Source organism: Chiloscyllium plagiosum, chromosome 22 (assembly GCF_004010195.1).
Source record: "Chiloscyllium plagiosum isolate BGI_BamShark_2017 chromosome 22, ASM401019v2, whole genome shotgun sequence".
NCBI classification, from domain to species: Eukaryota; Metazoa; Chordata; class Chondrichthyes; order Orectolobiformes; family Hemiscylliidae; genus Chiloscyllium; species Chiloscyllium plagiosum.
The window spans coordinates 43,216,995-43,238,759 of NC_057731.1; the positions used below are offsets into that span (position 1 = coordinate 43,216,995).

The 21,765-nt window shown below is 43.0% G+C and overlaps 1 protein-coding gene across 1 annotated transcript in view; it reads right to left on the bottom strand.

Annotated features, from left to right (window-relative positions):
• The window catches only part of LOC122561259 (collagen alpha-1(XVII) chain-like), an 81,899-nt gene that overhangs the window by 34,868 nt on the left and 25,266 nt on the right, over positions 1-21,765 (bottom strand). Inside the window, exons 13-31 of the mRNA XM_043712885.1 lie at positions 21,506-21,586; positions 20,735-20,803; positions 20,102-20,254; positions 18,884-18,964; positions 18,318-18,359; positions 17,063-17,206; positions 15,197-15,400; positions 12,045-12,065; positions 11,083-11,100; positions 10,729-10,755; positions 8,049-8,111; positions 7,833-7,901; positions 7,101-7,145; positions 5,751-5,777; positions 5,024-5,077; positions 2,055-2,090; positions 1,886-1,921; positions 758-820; positions 148-183 (exon numbers count right to left, since the gene is read on the bottom strand). Coding sequence (XP_043568820.1) covers positions 148-183; positions 758-820; positions 1,886-1,921; positions 2,055-2,090; positions 5,024-5,077; positions 5,751-5,777; positions 7,101-7,145; positions 7,833-7,901; positions 8,049-8,111; positions 10,729-10,755; positions 11,083-11,100; positions 12,045-12,065; positions 15,197-15,400; positions 17,063-17,206; positions 18,318-18,359; positions 18,884-18,964; positions 20,102-20,254; positions 20,735-20,803; positions 21,506-21,586 — 1,269 coding nt within the window. The remainder of the gene's footprint in view (positions 1-147; positions 184-757; positions 821-1,885; positions 1,922-2,054; positions 2,091-5,023; positions 5,078-5,750; positions 5,778-7,100; positions 7,146-7,832; positions 7,902-8,048; positions 8,112-10,728; positions 10,756-11,082; positions 11,101-12,044; positions 12,066-15,196; positions 15,401-17,062; positions 17,207-18,317; positions 18,360-18,883; positions 18,965-20,101; positions 20,255-20,734; positions 20,804-21,505; positions 21,587-21,765) is intronic.

Below are 21,765 nucleotides of genomic sequence, written 5' to 3' on the forward strand. Positions count from 1 at the left end.
TCACTCGACTCCCCCTCCCTCACTCACCCGACTCCCCCACCTGACTCATTCCAATATCCTTGCTCCATGCTCCCTCACCTCCCTCCCCTACACTGCTTTGTTCCTCCTCCCTCACTGAAGCCCCCTCTACCCATCAGGGGCATTTACCTCGGAGTCCACGGTGACCATCGGCTCCTTGAGAACCTGAGAAAGGAACAGAGGAGAATTGAGAAGTTCATAACGCAGTTACCGCCTGCAATTCCCAGGACCCCCAGTTCCCCAAAACTCCCAAAGTCTCCCACCAAAATCACCCAATAATCCCCAACACCACCTCCCCCACTCCCCAGAACTCCCTTGTATCCCCAACACATGTTCAGTGCATACTGTTCCCTGGTAGTGGGCCACTAACCCCAGGATCAGCCTGAATGGGTAGCGGTCACACAGACAATCTCTGTCGACTCTGACAGTGTAACTCAGACACCCCAACACTGTCATAGTCAGAGAGGCAGGATTTCGTATCCGCAGTAGAGATCACAGTGCTCTTTCTTCTATTCGGAACAGCAGCTAAGATGTCAGGGCATCAGACAGGAGCACGCCAAGGATGAAAAAGGAGGAAGAAGAGGAGGGAAGTTGAGGTAAATAAAGTGGTAATTATTACAGAGGGCTTTCACAACTGTTAGGTGGTGAATAACTGAGAGAGACTGGCAGTGGGTAAAGGAAGGAAGGAGTGAGAGTTTGAGTAAATTGAGAATGTGGAGGATGTGGCCCGATCACTCACCGGTTGATCCCTTCTGCCCTGGTTCTCCTGCGACACCGGGCTGTCCCCGAGGACCTGGTTCACCTGCAGGAAATCCAGGAAAGGGCGGTTAATGTGGATGTAGATTGTCTGACTTTGCTCTTGCTCCGATTGTATGAGGCCCTCCTCAATTGTCAGGATCACTTTGGACTGGGAGAGAGAGAGAAGTTCCAGACACAGAGGCTCACTCAGAGCACAGAGAATAAATGTTGATGCTACAGCCCAACAGCACAATTCCCCTATGTTGTGCTGGAATCCCAGAATTTAAAAAATTCTCTCTTTGTGATTGCACTGATCCATCCCCAGAGGAAATAAATCTATTGTGGACACAGGCCAGTCAGAGATAAATTATATTATTGTTATCATTTGTAGTTTTTCTTCTATTGGTTATAAAAGTATTGCAGAAGTTGTTGGATTTCTTGGCAGTCGGGAATCATCCACCTGGAGAACTGAGTCCATTCATTTTCTAATTGGCTGTGTAAGTAATGCATTAGGAGGACAAGGTACCAAGTGACCAATAACAAGGTCAGACATGATCAATACGTCCAATCAGTGTTCCCGACCTTGCTCACAGCAGATCCCTAACACATCAACCTCAAGATCAGTATCAGGAGGGGAGGTCACCGCACAATTGTGTTCCTGTTACATGTGGGAGTTGGACTTCTGTTGAAGCATCTCAACCTCTGTCCCGTTAATTCACACCAGCTCAAAGCCTTGCCTGGCAATGGAATCTGACATCATCATATTCATGGCTCAAGAGCATTTCAAGGCTTTAGCAAAGTTTCATTACTGTTCGGAAACACTGTGGGCAAAGCCACCTCATTGAGTTCATTACAATAAAAGAAAGAACTACAAACATTGGAAATCTGAAACAAAAACAGAAATTGCTACAGCAATTCAGCAGTTCTGACAGCATCTCTGTAGAGAAAACAGATTTAACTCTTCTTCAGAAGATGCGTCATACTGGAGTCGAAACATCAACCCTGCTTTCTCTCAATAGATGCTGCTGGACCTGCTGAGTTTCTTCAGTGATTTCCATTTTTGTTATTGGGTTCACTACTTTCTGTGTTTCGTAATGAATGTTTCCCTGTTAAAAAAAGAGCTGCTTACCCTGTAAACCACGAGAACCCCTCTCTCCCATATCACCTGAAACAGCAACACAAGAGAATAATTATAAAACAAAAATCGTCAAGAATATAGGCCTGAGATTGAGGCTCAGTATTGGAATACAATCAGTGAAAGTCAATGGCCTGAAAAGCATTCATTACTGTAACATTACCTTTAGGCCCGGGAATGCCACTCAATCCTTTTTCACCTGGGAGGAAAGGAAAAAGGTATGTTGAAGGTGTCACGAAATGGCTACAAATGCATCAATACAACAAGTGCCACTATGTAATGGACGGAATGACGCAGGTATCAGAGAAACAGGGGACCTTCAATAAAAGTTGCATTTTTGACATCAGAAAATGAGCAAGAGGGAAATAGGCCTCTCTCCCTGTGGTTTGCCATTACAAGACATGCTCTGAGGAAAACATAACATTGATGTGATGTGATGTGATGTGATGCATCGACCTGTGTGATTATCAAATGTTACAATGCAGGAGAAGGCCATTCATTCAACAAACTACCCATTCAGCCCAACTTTCCCAATTTATTCCCCAGTGTTATGCCAATTTTTCTTCTTTCAAACATTTATCCAATTTCCTCTTGAAATCTGTTCCCAGGTGTTCAACCTTCCAACAATTCCACACTTCAAAACCCTTTGTGGTTTTGAACACCTCCCTCACCTTCTCTGCTCAAAGGAGAACAATCCGAGCTTCTTCAGTCTCTCCACATAAGGGAGACTTATGGAACATATTGAGGGTTCAAAATAGCAGAAGCCCGAGAGGAGTATAGAATGTGCAAGGGGAAACTTAAAAAGGAAATTAGGAGAGCAAGAAAGGAACATGAAGGAATAATGACAGGTAAAATAAAGGAAAATGCTAAGTTACTTTACATGTACATTAAGGATAAAAGATCAACTAGGGAAAGATTGTTAAGCACCACTGGGGTATTTCATGCATACAGCCAAAGGGTCCTAAATTAACATTTTCTATCAGTGTTCACCAGTGAGTAGCATGATGTGGATATAGAAATCAGGGAGAAGGACTGTGATATAATTAAAGAAATTAGCACAGGAGGTTATGTGTGGTCTGGTGAGTTTGAAAGTAGATACATTTCTAGGCCCGGATGAAATATATCCTGAGCTTGTGTGTGAAGCAAGGGAGGAAATGGAACGGGGACTGGTAATAATTTTCAATTTCTCTCTGCCTACAAGAGGTGCCAGAGGACTGGAGAACAGCCGATGTGGTCTCTTCATTCAAGAAGGGATCAATGGATCAACTCGCAAACTACAGGCCTGTCAGCCTAACCTCAGTGGCATTGTAAGCGATTCTGAGGTACAGTTCTAATCTGCACTTGGAGAGGCAGGGATTAGTCAAAAACAGCACAGTTTTGTTGGGGGTAAGTCACGTCTGACCAACTTGACTGAATTTTTCCATGAGGTAAGCAGGGGTGTAGATAAGGACAATGTATTCAACAATGTCTACTTGGATTCCAGCAAAGCTTTTGATAATGTCCCACATGGGAGAGTGATAGCAAAGATAAGAGACCGGGGGAATCCAAAGAAATTTGACTAATTGGATCCAGAATTGGCTGAGTGGCAGGAAGCAGAGCATGATGGCTAAGGGTTATTTTTGCAATTGAAAGTTTGTGTTCTGGGGGCTTCCACAGGGATCAGTGTTGGGACCTTTGCCGTCTGTGATATACTGTATATAAATGATTAGGAGGGTTGCTCAATAAGTTTGTGGATGACACATGAAAGTTTGTGGGGTGGTAAATAGTCATGGATTACAGGAAGATATAGACAGGCTGGTGAGATGAGTTAATCAGTGGCAAATGGAATTCAATCCATATAAGTGAGAGGTGATGCATTTGATGATTAGATTAGATTCCCTACAGTGTGGAAACAAGCCCGTCGGCCCAACAAATCCACACCGACCCTCCAAAGAGCAACCCACCCAGACCCATTCCCCTACATTTACTCCTGACTAATGCACCTATCACTACGGGCAATTTAGCATGGCCAATTCACCTGGCCTGCACATCTTTGGACTGTGGGAGAAAACCGGAGCACCCAAAGAAAACCCACGCAGACACAGGGAGAATGTGCAAACTCCGCATAGACAGTTGCCCGAGGTGGGAATTGAACCCGGGTCCCTGGCGCTGTGAGGCAATTTGGGCAGGACAAACAAGGTAAGGGAATACCTGGGACCCTGAGAAGGACCAAGGATCAAAATAGGCCTTGGTATGGTTGTCCACCAGTCTCTTAAGGTAGCAGGACAGTTGGATAAAGTGGTTAACAAGGCATATGGAATACTTGTCAATATTTGCTGAGGCATAGTTTAAGAGCAGGAATGTTATGCTGAAGCTAAGTAAAATATTGGTCAGGCTACAGTTCTGCAGTTCTGGAATCCACATTAGAGGAAGGATGTGATTGCACTGAGGAGGGTGCAGAGCGTATTGCCAGGATGTTGACTCACTGACTGTAAAGATGGCAGAAGCAGAAACCCTCATAACGTTTACGAAATATTTAGATTTGCACTTGTGATGCCAAGGCCATGAATCAAGTGCTAGAAAATGGGATGAGAATAGGTGGTTGTTTTTGAACAGCACATTCTCGAATGGTCAAAGGGCCTTTTCCTGTACTGTAGAACTCTATGACTCTGTGATAAATGGTAAATCTCCTCTGCACTTGCTCTAATGCCTCGGCATCCTTTCTTAGTGTGGGGACCAAAATTGGACACAATCCTTCCAGTGGAGTCAAACTAAAGGCATTTTAAAAATTCTTTAATGGAACATAAGCATTGCTGACAAGACTAAATTTTGCTGGTCTGTGAATGGAGTTCAGGTGGGCATGGTATAAATTAAAAAGCATTTCTATAAAATAATAAAGGATGTGTTAGTGCATTTGGCACAGTGAATGTTTTTCAAATGGTCTTTCACATGGTTAGTTTGAACTTGTGGATTTCAACAATGAGCAATTTTGGAGGAATTATGATAGAAACATTCTGCAAGCAGTCATTTACTAAGTTTGAAGTTATTTTCTTACAGGTGATATTTTACCTTTAGAATCTTCCTTGTTCATTCATAAATAAACCATTCCCATCTTGTTAACATATCAGTAATTGGACACTCCTGAGGGCTTACCTTTAGGACCTGGATGTCCAATGTCACCTTTGAACCCTGAAGATCCTGGAGGACCTACAGAGAGGAATAATCTTGGATTAATGATCACAAATTACAAATAATTTCACCCGCATTCTTCTCCTGCTAGATTCTCACTTCTCAACTTCCTCAGTTTCTAGGAAGTGACAGACCTGTGCAATGTTACAGAGTTAGATTCGCGCTGAGACACCACACAGTGAGAAGCTGGAGTCAAGTCTCTATGGTAGAGACACAGACTTCTCATTGAAAGTTTATGGATCATGGTAGACACTTCCTTGACCCACACCTACTTAGGTAGCTCCAGGCTAAAAGGGATGGTCTATTTGAAAGGCAACATAAAATGTTGCAGAGGTTGTTGTTATTGAACCAAACTTTCTCACAAAAGAAAGAGGAACTTGTATTTACAATGGATCTTTCACATTCTCAAAATGACCTAAAGTTCATTACAGCGAATGAATAACTGGTGCTACAATGACTGTTGTGCTGAAAAACTCCACCAAGCATAACCAATAATCTAGACAAAGAATTAAAAGCATGAATCTGTTCCACAATTCATAGCCACGATGAGACACTGCAAATGGTAGCTGGTATTTTGCTGTGTCAGAATTCCATTTTCATTCTCCAGGCTGCATTGAAGGATTCTTATTGACAAAACAGGATCAGCATTCTTACCAAAACTTCTTACCAGAAAATGAGAAAATCTAATTACCTTGAGGACCAACTGGTCCAGAGGCACCTGTCAGAAATAAAGAGGTTGAGTTAGCTCACACTGAAACTGGCAGATTGAAGAAATTGCTGCTTGGTGGAAATTAACTTTGAAACTTCAACATGACCAGAAATTTGCAAAGAGTACCTGCACTGAGTGAATCACAGAATCCCTATAGTGCAGAAAGAGGCCATTGTGTCCATCAAGTCTGAAACGATCCTCTAAAGAGTGTCCCACCCAGATCCACTCTCCTAACCCTATCCACATGACCCCACATTTCCCATAGCTAGTCCATCTAGCTTGCACATCACTGGACATGACAGGATAATTTAGCATGGCCAATCTATCAAATCTGCATATCTTTGGACTGTGGGAGGAAACCCATGCAGATATGGGGAGAACGTGCAAACTCCATACAGGTAGTTGCCCAAGACTGGAATCAAGCCTGGATCCCTGGCACACTGAAGTAACCAGTGCAGTAGAGTATGTTTCTATTTGAATGACAATTAAGTTATTCAGAAAGCACAGAACAACCAGCTCCACAAGAGGTCCCACCAACCCTCATTCATTTTACCCCATCAACATATTCCTCTATCCCTTTTTTCATCACATGTTTATCCAGCTTCCCAAATTGACACTCTTCATCTCAATCACTCTCTATGACAACCAGTTCCATGTTCATGCTCTCTCAGGGTAAAGAATTTCCTCCTGATTTCTTTTTGTGACATGTTAACATTTACAGTTTTGGTCTTTCCCACAAATAGAAACATCATCTCTACCTTTGCTGAACCAAACTCCTGAATAAAAGTAAGGGTCTCTAAACCCTTCCCCATCCCCAATCTTCTCTTCTCTCAGAAAAGAGTCCCAAACTGTTAAACCTTTCCTCAATCAATTCTGGTATTATCCTTGTCAACATCTTTTGTACCTTCTCGAGAATCTTTTTATGATTACAAGAGTAAATTGTTCAGATAAACTGGTAAACATGGAGGTGACACAATTATTTGATATATTCTGCATTTCACAGTTGTTTACCAGTGAGTTTATCATGTGATCCCTCAGTAGTTCTGATCTGTTGTGATAGTTAATTTACTTTCTGTCTGTAGAATATTTCACTATTTATTTTTCTATTTCTTGGTAATCTGTTTTTGTAGTTTCTCTTTACTTCCTTAATTTGTCTGTAACTTTTCTCCTAACTCCTTTTTGTACTGCATTTGGTTATCTTTTACATAACTGTCTCTGTAGCAAACAACAAGATTTCAAATTACAAATGGTGGGTTTGGTTGCACAGCGTTCCAAACACTCTCATGAGGTGCATCACCTGGATCGAATGATCAATTAAACTTCTGCATTTACCTTTCATTCCTGGTAGCCCTGGGGGGCCAGGTAGACCTGGTTCGCCTGAAAATACAAACAATATGTTTTACACTGAGCACAAACACTGATACAGAATAGAATCACATGACATCCTGAGTTTTTACCCCAACAAGAAAAACAGTCAAAACCATCGGAATACATTCGACGAGGAGGATTGGGAACTCCAAAGAAATGGATTATTGGGAGAGAGGACATGCATATGGTTCATTTCTTGGTTTGTTCTCAAAGTACAATTCTATTGCTCTGCATTCTTCATTTATAATACTGCCAGTGAGACAGTAAGTCACCTAAAACTATGAAATTTCTGCAGATTTCTCAACATCTTGGGGCTAGTCAATTCATGAAATATGGCAATGGTGTGAACCGTAATTGCCCAATGACCACATGACCCCTGGCTGAGTCAATAACAGAGGTCATAGACACACAGTCCTGGAACCATTCCCTATGGCATTCTGGCTCTGCACCAACAAATAGAAGAGAGTGCGGGGGATTGCCAGCTCTGATAGTGATAGTATGATTTAGGCATGGGGAGCCCATTCAGTTTATTTCTTGTTCCTCTAACTGTAGAGACCTGGCTGTAACAGCACATTTCAGTCTGACAGCCTTCAGCGACCCAGTAACAAACTGAACTGTAGTCTTAGTCATGGACTCATCAAGATATTTAGAAGCAAAATAAATTATTATTCTCCCTCAGCTGAAATATCTTCCTACCTCGCTCTCCTTTTGCAAATGACGCAGAATCACCTGAAGCTCCCTTCGCACCTTTCTCTCCAGGTTCACCTGAAAGTGAACAAGAAACAAATCAATGATCAATGATCATTCATCAATAGTGCCCCTATTTGCTATTGGTCAATAAATTTCCCCTGTTTCCCAACTGTCAGTAACTCCTCCATCCTCATAACGCTGTAATCAATAATTGGCTCTTACCTGTGTTTCCTTTTGGTCCTCTTTGACCGTCATGTCCAGGAGCTCCATGAGGGCCCATTGGACCTGTAGAGAAATATTAACATTAATAGTCATATGAATCACCCAATTATTTTAAAATACATACACAGATTGTCTGTTAAAGTTCCTCATTACGTTCTGTTCTGATATAACACGATAGTTCCATTCCCATGCGATCCCGCAATATTAGAAAATCACATAATAGCAACATAATTTAAATCAATGGGAGCAGAATCACATTATAGTCAATACAGGTGAGGAAAGTTCACTTTCTACGATTAATGGTTCAAAATCCTTCAATCCCCTTACAGCAAATTCGTGTTGAGGAAACGCACGTTATAGCAGAACCGACTGTATTGGCCAATAATAGGGTCATAAGAAAAGAGGGTTTGAGTTACAAGGAGAGGCTGGATGTGCTGGGACTTTTTATCAGTGGAGTGTAGGAGGTTGAGAGGTGACCTTATCAAGGTTTATAAAGTAATGAGGGGTATAGATAAGATGAATGGCACGTGATCTTTCCCTAGGGTGGGGGATTTCAAGATTGCGGACATATTTTTAAAGTAAGAGGAGGAAGATTTTTAAAAGACATGAGGAGCAATTTCTTTTACACAGATGGACTTCATGTGTGGAATGAACTTCTAGAGAAAGTGATGGACGTTACAGTGTTTAAAAGACATTTATATAAGGGAATGTTTGGAGGGATATGGGCCAAGTGCAGGCAAATGGGATTAGTTTGATTTGGGATTATGGTCAGCATGGAATGGTCAGACTGAAGGATCTATTTCCTAGCTGTGTGACTCTATGACTCTATAACATTATAAATAGAACCAGAATTGGACCAATCGGTTCATTGAGCCTTCTCCATCATTTAATACGATCACAACTAATCTTGGGCCCCACTTTCCCACTCACTCCCCATTTCGCATATTCCCTGAGAGACCAAACGTCTGTCTATTCCAGCCTTAAATATATTCAATGATGGAGCATCCACAGTCATCTGGATAAAGAATCCCAAAAAATCAAAAGCTTTGAGTGAAGATATTCTATCCGTCTGAGGAAAGGGGCTGATCATTTAGGACTGAGACTTGTGTCCGTCTCTTAGATTACCAAAGGGAGACAACCTTTCAGTGTTGCCCTGTGAAACCCCATTGGAATCTCCTATGTTTCAGTGAGATCACCTATCATTCTTCTCAACTCCAGGGAATAGTTACTCAATTTACTCAGCATCTCATTACAGGGCAAAGCCATCAGCCCATTATAGAACAAACCGTTATTCCAGGAAACTTTGCAGTACACCTCAAAGGCAAGGATATCTTTCCCTACGTGTGCAGACTAAAACTACACATTGTATTCAGATGTGATTTCCCTAAATGCCTTTATAATTGCAGTAAGATTTTTCTTCTCTGCAACCCAATCCCCTACAATAAGTGCCAACAAGCCATCTGCCTTTCTAATTGCTTGCAGTACCTGCATATTAACTTTGAATGTTCCTTGCATGAGCACACCCAAGTCTCTCTTAATATCAGCACTTACAAGTTTCACACCTTTTAAAAAATATTCTGCCTTTTTATTTTTCCTATCAAAATACAAAAAAACTTTGAACTTCTTCACATTATGTTCATATAACCTGCCTATATCTTTTTTTTACTTATAAAAATGAAAAACTTCAAAGTGCTTCACATCATGATCCATCGACCATCTTGTTACCCACTCATGCAGCCTGCCTGTATCTCTTTGTGGCCTCTCTGTGTCCTCCACACAGCTTACATTCCCTTTTAACTGTATATATGGTCAACCCTCGCTACGTTACTCAGTTTCTTGGTCTCAGTCATTAATAGAGATTGTAAAAAGCTACGACTCAGTCCACTGACCAATAGGAGCTTGGGGCAGAAAGGCTCACTGACCAATAGGAGCTGGGGGTAGGGAGGCTCACTGCCCAATAAGAACTGGCATAACAGGAAATGAGAATTCTGCAACATAAACTTCTTGTTTTACCATTTCTCAATCTTACCCCGATATTTCTATCAACAAACCATGTTTACACTGATCTTATTCCATAAAGAGAAAATGAACTAGAGAATACATTACCATGGTACTGAAACTTTATATGATTCTTACTTTCTGAAGAGGCATACAAGACAAAAATGAGGGTGTGATGCTGTACTTGCCTCAGCCCCAGCTGGAGGACTGTGTGCAGTCAAGACCAATGTCAAGGATGGGAGAAGGTAAAGAGGAGATTTACTAGAATGGTACCAGGTATGAAGGAGTTCAGTTCATGTGGAATCAGTTCTCCTAAGGTCAGAGAAGGGAGATTTCATGGGAACATTCAAAATCATGCGGTGAATAGACAAGGACTAACTTATTCCACTGACAGGAGGGTCCCTGAGCAGAGGCCATAGATGTGATAATGATTAGCAAAATAACCAGAGGCAAAATCTCAAAGTCCCTGTCTCAAAGCATGAAGTTTGGGGTTTGTGGTATCAGAGAAAGTGAGTGGCATGATTGAGAGGTAAAGGAAGGAGCTGGGTGGAGTTAATTTCTGAAATGAATGGGGCCAATTAGCCATTTAATACTCCTGAGATTTCTCTATTCTTACAAACACACCTCAATCTGATAGAATGATGCAAAGAATACATATAACTGTGACTCAAATTAAAGTTACCTGGAATTCCGGGAAATCCTTGTTCACCTGCAAATAAAATAACAGGAACAGGTAAATGGAAATGTTAACACGACTACAGAAATGGGACAGACCCATAGAAAGGGAGAAAGTGGAAAAGATGAGCAAGTCAGACTCAAATGTGAACAGAGAGAGAGAGAAACGTGGTGAGAGGGAGACAGAGAAAGACAGAAAGAGAGAACAAGAGAGATAGAGCAAGGGAGAGACTCAGAAACAGAAAAAAAGATAAAGACAGAGAGAGAGACCAAAGCAAGACAGGGAGAGAGAGTTAGATACAGGGAGAGAGTGACCAGGTGATGAATGGGGAATGGAGTAAAAAGTAAATTTCTGACTTACCTTTAATCCCTGGAGAACCTGTTAAAAAGGCAACAGAACATAAAGAATATCTTTTAGAACCACCAACAAAAGGGAAGAGGGTCAGGGAACAGAGTACAGAATTGTTGTCATACTGTGGGGAGAAAGAGCTAGAAGAATACATAAACAGTACACAGAGTCACACCATGTAGAGGCAGCCATTAGGCCCAAATACCACTGCTGGCTCTCTGACAGAGCTAACTACGACTTTGGGGTTCACATTCCAACAAGCTTTGGAAAACCAAAATGGGGAGAAAATGCAGGTTTCGGGTTTGCACTTACTGATAATGTGTCTCCTAACTGGTCACCTCTGCTCTGTCCTATTAAAGAGGTGGACTGTCTCTTAATGGTACAAACCCAGTCAGCTCTGGAGCCTCACCAGCTCCATGGGCAGAGATAGGCAGTGCTGAGGCTCATTGGGAGAGTGTAGATACCTCAACATGGGGCTCCCCTTGGAGAAGAGCCTCTACAAGGTGAAATGATCAGGACCACAGAAAGTTGGTCCATCGAAGGAGGGAGAATCCTCTGGAGAATTGTTTATTGTTTTAGCTGCAAACATGGACTCACTTGACCTTAGCCTCCTCTTTGGGATATGGAGCCTTACGCTTCAGTGGCCTCCTGGACTCCCTAAGGGAGCTGTCTCCATGGCAATGGCTATCTGTTATATGGTAGGGCCTCCGCTGTTGGGCACAAAATGTTGACCTTGCCAAAATAAGAAGACCGAATTTCGTCTGCAATTTTCTAACTTGGCTTCTCACCTCTAGGATGCAGGGACCTCATTCAGATCCCTGACTATCCATGGAAAACTTCCTCAGCAGAGGGATGCATCCCTTATTTTCCCAGTACTACCACCCTCTCCCCAAATCCATCTCCTAGCAAATCAACAAGGGGCTGGAAAGCTTCTAGTCAAATATAGTGAAAGATTTGTTGTGTCAGTTACTCACCCTGTCGTCCTCGCACTGATTCTGTAATGAAAGATAATGAGAATCAGTGCTGGCCAGAAACACAGAGGTAAATTAATATGACCACTTCCCGATTAGTAACTGCTACTTAAAAGTAATTTCTAACATTTAACAAATCGCTGAGTGCTGAAGGTCAATACTCACTTATCCTTTCATGGTCTCATGGTGAGGCCAACATTTTCCACCCATCCCTAATTGCCCTTGAATTTCAGAGGGCAGGTAAGAGGGTCTGGAGTCCCATGGCAGCCAAACCAGCTAAGGATGGCAGACGTCCTGCACTGAAGGATTTTGGTGAACCAGTTGGACTTTTACAATAATCAATGACAATTGCTTGGTCATCATTACAGAGACTAGGCTTCAAGCTCGAGATTTACTGATTAATTGAATTTAAATTCCACCAGCTACAGAGGTGAGAATTGAACCCAGCTCTTCAGAGCACTAACGTGGGCTTTGACTAATCCACACATGTTACAGTACATCTCTGTCTCCCCATTTTCTATCCAGCATCGCACTGAATGTCTCACCCTGTAACAGCGTATTGACAGTAATCTATCGAGCTCGAATATTTAACCAACTCAAGTTTGGTTCAAATCTCAGCCTATATGAAGCAAAAAAAGAAAAGAATTCAGGGCAGCAGGAACACAAAGGAATTCTCTGACTAAGAGAATAATTGTGTTGACAGTGAAAATGGCAAGAGGAGACAATAAACAATGTTTTTGAAAAGAGGAATACGGGTGGGGGGAGGTTGTGGAAATGAGGAATATGGGAGTTAGGGGGATTGAGGAAAATGGAGGAGGTGGGATTAGGATGTAAAGGAGATGGGATTGAGGGATATGAACAAAATGGGTTTGAAGGATAGGAGGAAGTCAAAGAGGTCAACATCACTGAAAAGGCCCTTTGGCCCACCAAGTCTGTGCCAGTCAAAAACAACTTAACTATTCTAATCCCATATTCCAGCACTTGGCCCCTATATTTGTATGTCCTGGCATCACAAATACACGTCTAAATACTTCTTAAATAGTATGAGGATTTCTGTCTCTACCATCCTTACAAGCAGAGAGCTCCAGATTCCCACAACCCTCTGAGTGAAAAACGTTTTCCTCACAGCCTTCCTGCCCCATACCCTAACTCTGTGTCGTCCGGTCACTGATCCCTCCACCAAGGGGAAAAGTTCCTTTCTGTCTACTCTGTCTATGCCCTTCATAATTTGATACACTTCAATCATGGCCCCTCTTTCAGCCATCTCTGCTCCAAGGAAAACAACCTAGTCTACCCAATTTCTCTTCGAAACTATAATTCTCTAGCCCAGGCAATATCTTGGTCAGTCTGCTCTGCACTCTTTCCAGTGCAACCATATCCTTCCTATGATGTGATGTTCAGAACCACATACAATATTCCAGTTGTGTCCTAACCAGAAGTTCACACAGTACCAGCATAAGCCTCCCTGTTGTTAACCTCCAAGCGTCAGCTAAAAAGGACAAGTCTTTGATATACTTTCTTAATCATTTTATCAACCTATGCCAATATCTTAGGGGACTGGTGCACATGCACACTGAGGTCTCTCTGGTCCTCGGTACTATTCCCTCATCTTGTTTGTCCTGCCCACTTCTCCAGATTGTATTCCATTTGCCACTGATCAGCCCATCTATATCCTCCTGTAACTTAAGGCCATCCTCCTCACTACTTTACACTAAATTTCATATCATTTGCAAATTCACTGATCAACTCTCCTACGTACAAGTCTAAATAATTTTTATATACCACAAACAGTAATGACCCTGCTTCTAGTCACAAAAGCTCTCCTTGGCGAACACCCACTGTCACCCAGCCAATTCTGGATCCAGTTTGCTCCAAATTTTCTTGGATCCTATTGTTTTTTATCTTTGCTATCAGTCTCCCATGTGCGACCTTTTCACAAGGTTTGCCCTGATCGACACATCTGGTCACCTTTTCAAAAATTTCAATTCAGTTGGTCAGTCATGACTTGCTGCTAACAAAACCACACTGATTGTTCTTGGCTAATCCCTCCTTCCCCAAGTGCAGATCAATCCTCAGAATTGCTTCCAATAGTTTCTCCACCACTAAGGTTAGACTGGTGGCCTGCAGTTTCCCAATTCATCCCTTCCTTCCTTCATGAATGACGGTACCAAATTAGCTGTCTTCCCGTCCTCTGGCACCTCTCCTGTGGCTGGAGAGGAATTGAAAATTATTGCCAGTGCCCCTGCCAAACCTGGGATACAGTTCATCCAGCCCTGCAGATTTCTCTCCTTTCCAGACTGCAAACCACTCAGAACCTCCTCTCGTTCTATGCTAATTTCTTTAAATGTATCAGCCTTCCTCCCTGATTTCTATACCCACATCATCTCACTCACAAGAAACATCATTTAAACTACACACATGGTCTTTGCATCCATGCACAAATTGCCACTGTGGTCCTTAATGGACCCTACTCTTTCCCTTAACGTATTTGTAAAATAACTCAGGATTCTCCTTTGTTTTACCTGTTATTATTCTTCCATGCCCCCTATTTGTTCTCCTAATTTGCTTTTAAGCTCACCTTGCACATTCCATACGCATTTAAGGCTTCTGCTGTTTTGAGTCCATGTATATGCCACAAGCCTCCCTTTTTCGCTTTAGCCAATCATTATTCCTTGATATCCAGGGTACACTGGATTTGTTGGTCCCATCCTTTATCTTCATTGGAACATGTTGGCCCTGTACTTTCCTATTGTCTTCTTGAATGAGTCCCACTGCTCTGACACAGATTTAGCTAAAAGTATCTGCTCCCGGTAACTCTGGCCAAATCATAACCTGATCTTACTAAAACTGGCCTACTCCCAAATTAGAACTCAGATTTCAGATCCATCCTTGTCCTTTTCACAACAGTCTTGATGGGATTGAGGGAAATGGGAAGAGGTGGGATTGAAGGATTTGGGGAAAGGGTGGAATTGAGGGATATGGAGGTGGGATGGAGATATATGGGGAGCAGGTGAGTTAGAAATAGAGATTTTCTGCTGATTTCAGATGGAATAATCTTGATTTTAAACATTAATCATGGGGAAGTCTCACTGCATTTAACAATGTTCCAAACACCAAATACTTTGGCCATTTTACCAGGACTTTTGCACTCTCACCTTGATATTCTGGGGTGTCTAATTTGTTTTTTATCCGATTCCATAGGTTATGTTCAATCTTTGTTTCTGAGCCACCAGCTGCTGTACCCAGCTCATTATCTGATTCTTTCTTCGGGATATTGGCATCATCAGAAATCAGCTTCCCAAAGGTTGGTCTTGATTCTAGTTCGCTGACACGGGATTTCAGCTTTCTCACCTCTTCCGCTGCAGAAATAGAGTCACATAGGTTAGTGGTCACTATAGCAATCATACTGCCAATCAGAGCTTAACCTGAACAGTTGGAGCCAAAACAAAAATGATTAGAAAACTAGATTGAGGAGGTTCCCATTCCTCTAGGATTGTTCTGGATTCTCAAAGAATTGTAGATCAATCCCCAACGCAATTCAACATGAAGCTGAAGGAGTAAAATCCCTGGGGTTAACTATGCTTCTCTTCACACTTCTCTCCAATAATTATAAAAAGTTGGAGAACAGGGTCTATTTCACCAGGCTGCAGTGATTGGAGGGAAGAGATCACGTGATGAATTCCCAGAGTTGTATCCAATTAGAGTTGGCAACCTGGTGACCAGACTACACCCAAATCAAAGTGGTCACTTCCCCTTCACCACTCCCCTGCTCCAGACCATTGTCCACACCATCAAAAATCACACAACACCAGGTTATAGTCCAATAGGTTTATTTGGAAGCACTAGCTTTCAGAACATTGCTCCTTCAACCATCACAACCACCTGATGAAGGAGCAGCGTTCCAAATGCTAGCGCTTCCAAATAAACCTGATAACCTGGTGTTGTGTGATTTTTTTAACCTTGTACACCCCAGTCCATCACCAGCACCTCCAAATCATGACCACCAAAATCAATACACAAATGCTGGATTTTCCCCTTGATCCTAGTAGGATCAGTGCAGGAGAATTAAGCTCACATTTTCTCCTCCCTTACATTCAGTTATTCCCACCAGGAAAACTGCTGGCCGGAACCAGCCAAGGAAGGGCAGAGGCAGAAAACGTTCAAGATCCCCAGACTTTGGTTCAAAGTTTGAAAAGCTCCAATGTTTCCCTGACCTACTACAAATTGCCATGACTCCTCACCTAGCTGCCTGCATGTACTGTGGCTAGTTCTCTTTTGATGGTTGGTTCAGCCAGGAGCTCACCATAAACCCTAACCCACAACAGCGTCACACCAATGGAGGCACTGCCTTCACCAACACCTAACCAATCAGGAAAAGATCCAGCCCAAGTTCTTCAGTCTACTGATTTGTAACTGTCCTCAGGAAGTGGTCATCACTGACAAGGCCACTATTTAGTGCCCAATCATAGTTCCTGAGGTGAGCCACCTTAGAATAATCGGAGTTAGGAACAGATGTAGGCTATTTGGCCTTTTGAGCTTGCTCTGCATTCATTTTGATCATGGTTAGTCATCTAATTCAGCACCCTGTTTCTGCTTAGGGTTCTTTAGCTGAAGAACTATATCTAACTCCTTCTTGAAAGCATTCAATACCTTGGCTTCAACTGCGTTCTGTGGCAGAGAATTCCACAGGCTCACCATTCTCTGGGTGAAGACATTTCTCCTCATGCCAGTCCTAAATGGCTTAACCTGTGTCTTCAAACTGTGAACCCTGGTTCTGGATTCCTCAGTCATTGGGAACATCCTTCCTGTGTCTATACTGTTAGAATTATATAAGTTTTTTTTATAAGAGTCTCCCCCCATTCTTCAAAGTGAATATAATCAGAACTGATTCAGTTCCTCATTATACATCAGTCCTGCCATCCCAGGAATCAGTCTGGTAAACCATGCTCTCCCCCAACATTCATTGGCCCCTGTGGCACACCCCCTCCCCTCACCCCCTCTCCCCTCACCCCCAGTCTTACCCAGTGCGATAAGGCCAAGGAGGAGGCCTAGGAGCAGTAACCAGGCCAACAGCAGTCCCAGCAGCCACTTCCACCACGTGCAGCAGCGACAGCAGGAGCACCAGGAAGGCAGGGAGCCCACGTTCTCCTCACTCGATCGGATCTCTGCAAGTAGAGGCACAGGAAACGAGAAATTATCAATACAACTAGGGAATGGGGCCATCCGCTGGCTGGCCGACAGGCAAGCAGTATACTGGGGGATGAGGTGTCTGATTCTGTGCTTTATAAAGAGGAGGCAGAGAATATATTGGAATGCAGCCTTTCAAACCTACTTCACCATCTTAGATCATGACCAATCATCAACCTCAGTAGTGGCCTAATCCCACATTATATTGTAATAGTACTCCACAATACAACTGGGAAGACATTGCAGTGAAAATTTACAAAACTCCACACTTTGGGAAGGATGTAAAGGCCTTGGAGACAGCTTGGTACCAGGAATGAGAGACTTCAGTCCATGTGGAGAGACTGGAGAAGGCTGGATTGTTCACCTTGAAGCAGAGATGGTTAAATGGAGATTTAATTGAGGCGTTCAAAATCGGGAATAGTTTTGACAGAATGTAACCATTTCCTGCGGCAGGAGGGTCGGTAACAAGCAAGCACAGATTTAAAGAGATTGGCACAGGAACCAGAGGGCAAGTTGAGAAGTTTTCTAACACAAGCCGTTATGATGTGGAATGCGTTGTCTAAAAAGGCGTGTGGAAACAGTTTCACTAGAAACTTTCCAAAGAGAATTGGAGAAGGTTTGGGAATTCCTTGCCCAGTGAGGCATTTGAGCCTATCTTGTTGAATGTTTTTAAGATAAAGATAGATAGATTTTTGAACAGTAAAAGAATTAAGGGTTATGGTGAGCAGGTTGGTAAGTGGAGCTGAGACCATGAAAAGATCAGCCATAATCTTATTGAATGGCAGAGTAGACTTGACAGGCCCGATGGCCTACTCCTGCTCCTATTTCGTATGTGCTTATGTTCTTATGAAATACATGCAGGGTGCTGAGGAGAGAGCAGCTGGGCAGAAGATTCATTGGAAAGCTCTTCCAAATACATGAGACATGCACGGTGACCTGAAACGCCCCCTATTGTACCTTGATCATGAACAAAACCTTAGAGTTCTTTATATTCACAACCTTTGTGCTTTGAATGATCACCGAATCTCAGCTCAGTGTTTCGGCTTGTCAGGCAATATGGGACATAAACAACTGCGTGTTTTCACTGACCTGCATACGTTGCCTTGTCCTTAGTCGCCATATTCAAACCTCCTGGATAAATAGAAACAAATATTCACCAGTGAACAAACAACATTATCAGATACAATGAGAAAGAGAGGCATAGACAGAGAATCAGATACAGAGAGTCAGATAGAGAAGGCAGAAGTGGGTACATTAGGAATCCTGATGAAGGGCTTTTGCCCGAAACGTTGATTTTCCTGCTCCTTGGATCCTGCCTGACCTGCTGTGCTTTTGCAGCACCACCTTAATCTTGAGTCAGATAGAGAAGTCAGGTGGAGAGATAGACTCAGATGGAAAGGTAGACAGAAAGTTGGATGGAGAGGTAGACCGTATCAGATAGAAAAATAGAACATTACATAGCTATACACAGAGAGAAAGAGAGCAGGTATCAGACAGCCACAGCAAAAAAAAAAGCTTTAATTGAAACTCTGAGTTAAATTCCGATTAAAAATGTTATTGCTTCATGAAATAAAGCCATAGAGAAATGGGATCTCAGACATTGCTCCAGTGAAACTCTGGGAGGTGCTGAGTGACCTGTTCTATCCACTGCTCACCATTTGTTTGACCCTTTAGCCTTGGTGCAGTGCTGCTCATCCCCAACGTCTCTTTCTTCAATGTGTCATCTGTGGTTGACGCTGTGAAACACAAATTAGAATCAAATTAACCAGCCAACCTTCACTCCAGATCGAGCGCCCCCAAACCCTTTAGATTAACGTCATCCAGTCTACTAGTGGCACAGTTTCCCTCTGCCCAGAGAGTGAACAAAGTGCGGAGATGGTCTGTGGGGCACAGAAGGTGTGAGGGGACAATGAACATGAGGAGCATAGGGGACATGAGGGTTATGAGTGTAAGAGACATACAGCAGGTGAAGGGTGTGATAGGGTTGGAGCTGAGGCAGTATACAAAAGTGAAAAGGGTTTGAGAGAGACCAGTCAAGAGAAAAAGAGGACTGTGGGATGCTGAGGAGTTGGAGGTGGTGTAATAGGTGAGCAGGTGCATATTTAGGTCACAGAGTTGTAGTGAAGGCTTTGAGAGGAATCTGCACTTCCCACTTCCCCATCCATTTTTAATTTCACCAATTTTTTTCTACATCTAAAACTCAATTTCCTCTTCCTAATATTTTGCCCTCTTTGTTAATCTCTATCTCATAGTATCCCTATGGAAATTATTGATTCCAGTTGGAATTGTCAGGACTTTCACTCAGTGTGAATATTAAGTGGTGACGTGGTCTGGAATTTGTCACTTCTCAGTCCTGTGTGGAATGGTCACTATGATCCCAACCAGTTTAATAAATCATTCTCTCCTCTCCTGCTACCTACTCAGGTTTCTGGAGTCTCCTAGAGTCTCCTAAGTGGTTGGTCAACTGCAAGAACCCTCGCTGTTTATCATCCCTCCCTCGTTCAGGGCATTGAGCTCCATTGAAGCTTTTCCATTGTTCCCTGTCCAGCATTTAATACCGAGAGATAAGAGTTCTGAGATTCCTCTGGCCGTGAGACTGTTCTTGAGCCTGGATGGAGGAAGCAGTCAGGTGCTATTTTACTGTGACAGCAGCAGTCTAAGGGCAAGTACTGGGCCTGGTTATGGCCAGACTGAAGTCTGTGGCAATGTAGTCCACAGTTGGGTTTTGCCTGGGGTTGGGTGCAGGGTTGGTTTGAATTCAGATTTGAGACAGGCTAGAGTGGGTGTTGAGTTGGATATGAGTCGGGAGGGTGTGGTTGTCTCTAGCTGGGTCAGGGTTCAGGAATTGTTTGGTGAGCAGTTTTGCATGTTACCAGTGAAGGTGGCAGGAGACGCGGTGAAGAGTTTGCCGCTGTCCTTGGTCATGATCAGAAGCTCCGTGTCCTTTTTGGGAGGAGTGTTTTCCTTCTCCAGCAGCAAAAACTTGTAGTCTTTCTGTAAAATGTCATCAGTGCCAGTGGAGCCCACTATGAAGTGAAACATTGTAAAGAGTGACTCATTATTCCAACCTCAGCCCTGAAATCCCTAACACATCCTGATCTCGAACTCCCCAACACATTCCCGAATCCAAAATCCCCAACACATCCCGGTCCTGAACCCAGCAACTCCCAATCCCAAAATCCCCAACATTCTGATCCCAAAATCCCCAACACTTCCCATCACCAAAATCCCAAATACATCTTGTTCCCAAAATCCCCAACACATCCCGATCCCAAAGTCCAAAATAATCTGATCCCAAACTCCCCAACATGCAATCCGCAGATATTGTTGTGATTAGAGGGTGAAAGCAGAACAAATGAGAATGACTAAATGAGAGGAGAAATAATCACACAATATTCCCTCTAAACTGTGCTGAGAGGAGCAGCATGCTGGAAATGCCTGGATTGCCAGGGTATCGGTGTGATGGGATTTTTGGGAATGGCAGGGTAACAGTGTTACTCACTAACCTGTGGAGCTAGTCTGGCCCATGGTAACACCACTGGAATTCAAAACAAGGTTCTTCTGCATCCCCACTGCTGGAGGGACAGTGAAGGAGAACCGAGGAGAGAATGAAATAAGCACAGTCAGAACAAATGAATATATCAAAAGTCAGAACTAATTGCACATTTATTCACCCAACTAAATTCCACTCAAAGTGCTGACTATCTCTGGGATACAGTTCCTGAAGGTGCTGACTCTCACTGGATTATTGATCCCAAAGGTGCTGACTCTCACTGGGTATTGATCCTGAAGATGTTGACTCTCACTGAGATACATTCCTGAAGGAGCTAACTCTCATTGGGATACAATTCCTGAAGGTAATGACTCTCACTGGGTTATTGACCTAAAGGTGCTGATTCTCACTGGGTTGTAGTTCCTGAAGGAGCTGACTCTGTATCAATACTCTCCAGGGTCTTACATTTTTCAATCAAGTTAAGTTTTACTGTTCTAAACTTAGGTTGATATAAGCCTAGATTGTGCATTTTTTTCTCATTTGACAACCCACTCATTCCAGGTATTAGCCTAGTGAATCTTCTTTGAACAGCTTCCAACATAATTATGTTCTTCTTTAAAGCTTCTGGGCTGTGCTGTTACCCACTTTCACTAGTTCCTGCTTTGCCCTTTACCCATTTGCCCAAATTACTGGTTCGCCCATTTCCCTGCTAGACTCTAATCCTGTTAACAATGCACTGAGATGTGAAGAGGGCACTATTGCTGGTGACTGGTGCTTTACTCACCTGAGCTGGAATTAGTCTGGGTCTGTGTCGGACTAGTGACCAAACTGGATGTGGCTGTTAGATTGTTCTGAACCCCTTGAACTGTCAACAAGACAGAAGACAACATGCACAGTTAGAGCAGGATGGGAATAGAGTCAGCAGTGATTGGAGACAGCTGCATTTATTGTGAAGATGACCATCAGTGGTGCTGGGCCCACACAACTGCAAAGTGGTGAGACGGCAGCTGCCAGAAACCAGATCTTTATTTTGTGTTTAAAGTT